At 44.8% G+C, this 7,864-nt stretch overlaps 1 protein-coding gene across 1 annotated transcript; it reads right to left on the bottom strand.

The window, feature by feature from the left end:
- Window positions 1–490: 490 nt before the first annotated feature.
- LOC119320422 (aquaporin PIP2-5-like) lies at window positions 491–1,934 on the bottom strand. The gene has a single exon (XM_037594519.1). The coding sequence runs from the start codon at window positions 1,752–1,754 to the stop codon at window positions 867–869; it is 888 nt and encodes a 295-aa protein (XP_037450416.1). The 5' UTR covers window positions 1,755–1,934; the 3' UTR covers window positions 491–866.
- Between the last annotated feature and the right edge of the window lie 5,930 nt (window positions 1,935–7,864).

Genomic DNA, 7,864 nt, shown 5'->3' with positions numbered 1-7,864 from the left:
TTCATTGCCTCTCTCTAGCTTTTGTATACAAACATATTGTGCGGAAATACATGACACTACAATCCCAACCTGGCTTTGATAATCTTGTGCCCGGAGAAAGCATCAGGTGTTCTTTCTAACCGCCATCACATGCATGTCAGCATGTGCCGTGTGTGTACAGAGAGGGACCTCGAGAACAGCGATAATCTTTTCTTCACTTGCCAGTTTGCTCACATTTGCTGGTCGTATCATTGTCCTGATTTTCAGCCTACAAATAATATTAGACCCTCTTAAGCAGCGAACATTTGTTGGGAAGCATGGTAATAGTGAACGTTTTTAAGGCAAGTTCTTCAGAGCACACATGACAATTTCTTCAGAAACACACAGCAAATTCTGGCAAACAAAGGATTTGCTGTGAAAATTGCCGTGCTCGCTCGAAGGAATTGTCATATTCTTGACACATAAATTGCGGCCAACCTTCATTTTACCATGCCTGGTCCCCCAGCAAAGGTTCGCTGAAAAGCATTACCGATAATATTTACGACAATTTGGCAAATCAGAAGCATCCTTCATCTATGCCTTTTTTTTATGAAGTTATGATCCTCGTGACATGGAGTATTATCTGAATTTGCATGAATGCCTACATTTTCAAGGACAGGATCCCTAATCTCCATAGGTTCAGAAAAATCTCAAGGATGATTTTGCTTTCCTTGTTCATAGAGCGAAGCGGAAGTTACTGATTGTTCATAGTTTTTATTTATTATAAATTTACAGCGTGTCAAAAAAACATTAATCAACCAGTCAAGAAAAGCAGTACTGCTGTCGTTTGTTACAGCGTTAGAGCTCTCTCAGACTGATTACCATCATCATCTCTTGGCGTGGCTCCATCAACAGCCGATGCGTCGGAATCCATTGTCGAAGTTGAAGTGTGGCTTGGCGGCGGCACCGCCCCTGAGGATGTACTGGTGGTACGCCATGGCCACGGCGGCGCCAGAGAACGGCCCGACCCAGAAGATCCACTGCTCGCTCCACGCCTTGCTGTTGTTGTACACCACGGCGGCACCCAGGCTCCTCGCCGGGTTGATCCCGGTGCCGGTGACGGGGATGGTGGCCAGGTGCGCCACCACGACCGCGAACCCGATGAGCAGCGGGGCCAGCACCGGCACGTGGGTGTCCCGCGCCATGCGCTTCGGGTCGGTCGCCGAGAAGACGGTGTACACGAGGACGAAGGTGCCGGCCGCCTCGGCCAGCAGCCCCCCCGCCTTGGAGTACCCCGGCGCGACCGCGTTGGCGCCGCCGCCGTAGAGCTCGTAGTGCCGCGCGCCGTGCACGGCCCTGACCATCGCCGCGCCGCAGATGGCGCCGAGGCACTGCGCCGACGTGTAGAGTAAGGCGCGGGGGATCGACAGCTTCCTGGCCAGCAGCAGCCCGAACGTGACGGCGGGGTTGACGTGGCCTCCGGAGATGCCGGCGGTGCAGTAGACGAGGACGGCGATCATGCTGCCGAAGGACCACGCGATGCCCAGCACGCCGGCGCCGCTGCACGCTTCGGCGTCCGTCTGGCGCTTGTGGCCGATCACGGTGGCGACGGAGACGTAGACGAAGAGCAGGCTGGCGGTGAACTCGGCGATGATGGCGCGGTACAGGGACCACTGGCCCAGCTCGCCGGCGTCGAACAGCCTCACCGCCGGAGGGTCGAGGTAGTCCTTGGTGACGCTGATATCGTTGTTACCATGGGCCTCTCTACTCTGCTTGCCCTGTGCAGCGCCGGCCATGTCGATATCGATCGACCTCTAGCTCAGCTGATTGATTCGGGAGCAAAAGAAGAGACACTGAAGAGATTGATGGATGAAAATAATTAAGAATCGGCTAAGTATTGTGTCCATAACCTGCAGGCAAAGATGCATCTATATATAGAGAAGAGAGGAACCACAAGGCAGATGTGGTGAACTATGTTCAAAAGAATCGAAAGAGTGGAAGGCCACTTATGCCCTAGCAGGCACCATTTACTAACCACGGAAGGCTCTTTTTCTTTTTTCTTTTTGAAAAGACACCCAAAAGGGCATCCTATGTCTGATAATTATCAAGCAAAACGGTAGCCAGTGCAATGAAAAGACATTGTTTAAATCCTCAAAAAAAAAAGACATTGTTTAATACTCCTCTACCTCCTCTGGTTAACAAATAATATCTTCACTCAAACTTTCTTAACCTTTGACGGCTATACTCCTTACTTTCCAAAAATACCTACGTCATTTATTTAATTTGGCCAAATTTATAGGGAAAAAATATCAACATCTACAATAACAAATGATAGATATACAAATACAGATTTGATATTGTCGTAGATGTTGATATTTTCTCCATATAAGCTTGATCAATCTTTAGAGAATTTTTTTTGCGGGTCAATCTTTACAGGACAAATTTTTTACGACTATGATTTGAGAAGGAGGTTGCATGTTGTTAATATTTGGATTCAAAATTTGAAATCATATGTGTTAACTGTTATCACTTAATTAATGAATTGCTCCCCCCCGCCCCTCCCCCCCAAACAAAAAAGTGTCTTTAGAACATTATCAATAGTTCCTTGCGTTATTTACACATATACTACAATATCCAAAATAATGGTCACAAAGTCTTGTGTAAGTAATTTTTAAATTTTGGCCAAGTTTAGAAGAAAAATCATCAACATCCACAATATGAAATGATAGGTATATTAATATAGATTTGGTATTGTCGTAGATGTTGGTATTTTTCTCTATATAAGCCTGATCAAACTTTAGAGAATTTGACAAGGTTTCTATGTTATATGGTTGATTTCTGTTTTGAGAAGGAGGGGATATTATTTTAATTATTTAGAGTGAAAACTGGGAGATTAATACTTTCTAGTGTTATTTAAACATATACCACAATATCCAAAGTAGTGCTCAAAATTGCAATCCGTATTCAATATCCAAAATATGAGCCAGCTCTGCATAGTTCCTGGTTGCCCTGCATTCTTATGGGTATAACACAAGGTATAGTTTTACATGTCTAGCTTCGTTACAAATTGAGTTCTAGCTTAGTCGTCGGTTGGTCTTCAAGAACTAGGATAGTATCAATCATTCGGTGCTCTCGATTGTGTGCCTAGCTGGTATATATGTTCTACAAAAACGCGTTGGGAATGGGAGACATTTTCCTAAGGCATCTAGAAAGACCTCATATATATTCTCATCTATGATGTAGTGTTAATAATGGCATTGCAAGTTTGTAGTAGGTAATTAACTTGACTTTTTAGTTCATGGTTGGGTCATAGCAATCGATCTGTTGTCATGCCAACGCTAAAAACCAGTGTGTTCAAACTTAAATAAATGTATAAGAATCATAACTAATTTTGGACAAGTATAAATGATATACAGAATTAGTTGTGTACGATCAAGTTTGTAGGTCTACACTCATCTATGATGTGGTGTTAATTATGGCATCGCAAGTTTGTAGTAGGTAATTAACTGGACTTCTCAGTTCATGGTTGGGTCAATCAATCAGTGGTCATGCGAACGCTAAACAACGGTGTGTTTGTATTTAAATAAATGTATAAAATCATAATTAATTTTGGACAAGTATAAATGATAGAATTATTTGTGTACGATCAAAATTGTCATGTGATCATTGGCCCCACAATTTACAGGTAGAATCGCCACTGCAATCAAGTGATATACAAGGATACAGTAAAGAGTAGTACATTATCATTAGGATTCCAGCCCTATCATCGATCACAATACCTGGCCGTGGGGTACACAATAGTCTCAAGAATGTGACAACAAAATTCTCTATGTTGCATATTTAGGCACCTTGATTCATTCTGTAGGTGGCACGCACGAACCACAAGTTAATCATATATGCATGATTCCTAGTCTCTTAAAGCAAGTTTATTTTTAGAAGAGAATAATAAAAAATCACAATATGAGTAGAGATGAATGTGTACAGTAAATACTTCGACACTTTTACAATATGAAACTAGCACAAGCCTCCTTTTTTAAAATACACACGACTGTGTGTATCATATATTAAAGGGATAGAGTCCTTTCTTGTGTGTGATACTGTCGATCTGGACGTCAAAATCTTATACACGAATTCAAATATACTCCTTCCATCCCATAATATAAAACGTTTTTTGGCACTACACTAGTGTAAAAAAAGGTCGACGGAGTGAGTATATCTAAGTGTCGTAAATATTTATTTTTGTCAAGGTAGAATACATTGAATTTTGAGCAGCGCGTAAAACCGTCTGGCGTAGGTGTGGGGAGGACCAGCTGCGTACACTGCACTGGCACTGCCGACTGAAACGGCGCTGAGCTGACGAGATACAGAGCTGCTGCAGGTTGCGTGGACGCCTACAGCACGTGCTCCTCTATCATTTCGTCCTTATCAATTCGTCTTTTGAGTTATTAAAAAAAACTTCTTTTGAGGCTTATTGTCCGGCCGGCCTTATTAATTTATTTCTCAAGGTGGAACCGCGTCAGGAGCACCATCTATAGAAATAGCACCAACGATGAAGCATGCCATTCACTTGATCACCGAGTAATAAAGGTACGTACTACTGTTTCTTCCTGTCCGGAGATCGAATCGAGCTGAATATGACGCCCCAAATTGACATTTTGATTGATTATATTCATATCTAACGTACGGTTGGCATTTTTGGCCAACTATAGCTTATTCTTTCTTGATCTCTACTTACGTGGCTAGCTTCCGACGGCGTCCTTTTCATGCACCCACGACATGTTTGTTCTTCTCTGCCGCGTTGCTGCTTAGTCAGCTTGTTTGAGGCCTCAGATGTGGGTGCCGACGAGCAAGCCGATCGTCCGTGGATCGATGACAACGTTAACGTGCGAGTCGGGACCTGGGATCCAGCAGCAGCCAGAGACCGGGAATCGAATCGCTCGAGGCCGAGGATGGTAGTCAGGAGAAGATGACACGCCACATGGAAACGGAGATGGAGACAGGAGCGGCGCCCGTGTGCTACCACGCGCACTGAACAACTTAAGGTCGACCGATGGAGGCATGGTTTCTTTTGTATGTTAGCTGCTGCATGGCCTGGTCTCTGGCATCTATTTGTGTGAGATCATATGCATAGATCTAGTCTGATTAGATCAGATGTACAACCTCCGTTCGGTATTAACCGTCGCTGAAATGAGTGTATCTAGGCGTGTGTATTAGATATACTCATTTCAACCGTTGCTGAAATGAGTGTATCTAGACGTGTGTATTAGATACACTCATTTCAATCCCGGACTGAGGGAATAGGTTTTATCAAGAAAAATAAGAGACCGGATGTACTCCCTCCGTTCTAAAATAGATGACTCAATTTTGTATTAAAGTTAGTACAAAATTGAGTCATCTATTTTAAAACGGAAGGAATAGGTAGAGATGTGCGCATATGTTGACCTACACGTAAGCATGCGATGCAAAGGCGACAACATACATAGGGACTGCTAGTCTAGCAAATGGCCGTGGCATTCCGTCAACGGTCGACGTAGCTCGTAGCTGGTAGTAGTAAACTGTAACTGTAAGAAAGCAATGCCTGCGTACGTGTGTGCTTTCTGTATGCATGTGCATGGTCCTGGCCGATCGACCACAGTATTAGGAGAGATCCACAACTGTGGTCGCGGAGAGAGATAGAGACCGCACATCCTGAAAACGATACATTACTGGAACGTAGCGTTTCGTCGCAGTCGATACATATGGTGATCTGACACCATTAATTCCAATTCCAAATTCAATTATGCAGCGATCGAGCCAGCTTAATTTGTTCATATTCACACCGGTCACGCACTGAACCACTGCTGCCGCGTACGTACGTCTCTACGGCCCATAATTGTTCCCCCAGAAACCCATGTGACCCATCACACGCTGTTTTCCATCTATACGTATTGTTCTGTAAAAAAATATATTAACGGGACCATAGATTAAGTAGCATAAACCCTTACAAAAATATCATTACACAAACTGAAAAATACATGTAAATATTCAGGTGTCGAAGTATTCTAGCTTGTTATCAGTTTTGGGACATCCGTCTCGGTGTACCAAACTTGTTTAAACACACGAGCTTGTAGAAGTAGCGGCCTGGAAGTCGGTCAATGAGACACCAACAGCCATGATCCACATAGCAAATTGTCGCTCCGACGAAAATAACGCCAGTGGGGGATGTAGAACGCCCCAGTTCCAGATAGACGGAGTCGGGAAACAAAAAACTCACATGGTCCCGGACAAGGCCAAGGCTTGCTAACCTTCGTCGTTCGATACTGGGCTGGAGAACCAAGACAGATAACCACATTGTCCACTCCGCAGTACAACGCGACCGAGACAAGCAAAAGAAAATGATAGACCCAAAAGACTAGATCTAGGGACACACTATCTTCCACACACCTCTCGGTGATACAAACAAGCATCATCGAAACGAGGACGAGGCAGGGAGAACTTCATGCCAACGACTACCCAATGAAGATAAATCCTAAATTTATTCCTAACCCTACCACCATCGTACGAAGCCCTAGGGTCCCACCCCCTCTCTTCATTGGAGCAACAGGCAGAAGGGGGGGGGGGTGTGGGGAGGCCGTCGGATTCGCCGTGGAGTACGGTAGATTAGCCGCCATTGCCTAATTTGGGAAGGGAGGCGGAAAGAACGACTCGTAGGTAATATACTCGAGCTACCGGTTTGACTAGGGTCTCCGTATGTAGACCCATTTTGTTGTGGGTAGCCTAGATCGATACTCTCCCATCCAGTTTGTAAGTTGGACCTGAATTTCTATGTCTTCAACTTGACTAACAACACATATGTAATATTCCAAACAAATACTCTCTCCGTCCTAAAATAAGTGTCTCAACTTTGTACTAGCTCTAGTATAAATTTATACTAAGCTCAAGACACTTATTTTGGGACAGAGGGAGTATATATTTAGAAACTTTACTGGCAACAAAGCTAGAGATATGTCCTTTGAGCTATATAACATATGTTTAGCTAGCCAAATTGAAAAAACCCATGCTCGACTTATAAACCTGTATAATTTGACAGAAATGCCCTTAGTCAGATTGAGAAGCATGAGCGTACATGGAAAGGACAAAACCCGTAAAGCACATGCACTGCCGACTAAAACAACATTAATTTGACAGAAATGCCCTTAGTCAGATTGAGAAGGTTGCGTGAACGTACAAATAAATGACAAAAAATGTTGGCTTAGCTAGCTGGGTTAGACGGGTACTGTACGATGCTAACTGCATGGATGGATAGACTAAGGAATAGACTTTTCGGCTGGTAGACGGGTACTGATAGAGAATAGACCTGAGCTACGAGCTCAATTAGAGCAACTCTAGCAACCCCGTATTTTGCCGACCTGTAAACTGTATTTGCAGGTCGCACGGGGGCGCTTATGCGGACTGAAAATTGCGGCGGCAGACTAGAAACCGCAAGCAAACCCGTAACTTTTAAACAAAGTTGTTTCACGCGAGAAATTTAAGTAGTTGCTCGCCGGAGCTCGTTCACATAGATGGTTCTTCTTCGCATAATAAGTTCGTACACGTCACATACATACATAAAGGTCAGAGATGCTAGACAGGGCCTACGCTGCCGCACCACTACAACAAAATTGAGCTCACCAGAGCTCTTGCGGTAGCTGCCCACCGGCGGCGATCAGTCGGAGTTGAAGGAGTCGGACGCGAGGTCGATGTAGAGCTTCGCCTGCTCCGCCTTCATCACGCGCAGGTCAGCCTCCTTCGATGCATGCGACTGCGATGCCGTGACGCCTGTCTCGAAGAAGAGCCGCTCGTACTCGAGCTCGCGCCGGATGCGCTCTTCCATCTCTTCCTGATCCCTCGCCGACCGCTCGAGGACGATGCGCTCGAGGAGCTCCTC

The sequence above is a fragment of the Triticum dicoccoides genome, chromosome 6B (genome assembly GCF_002162155.2).
Source record: "Triticum dicoccoides isolate Atlit2015 ecotype Zavitan chromosome 6B, WEW_v2.0, whole genome shotgun sequence".
Lineage (NCBI taxonomy): Eukaryota > Viridiplantae > Streptophyta > Magnoliopsida > Poales > Poaceae > Triticum > Triticum dicoccoides.
The sequence above is the reverse complement of the archived record's forward strand: the minus strand, read 5'-3'. Positions and strand labels throughout refer to the sequence as shown.

Excerpts from the sequence above, each read along its gene's own strand:
- LOC119320422 (XM_037594519.1), bottom strand. The coding sequence starts at position 1,754 with ATGGCCGGCGCTGCACAGGGCAAGCAGAGTAGAGAGGCCCATGGTAAC.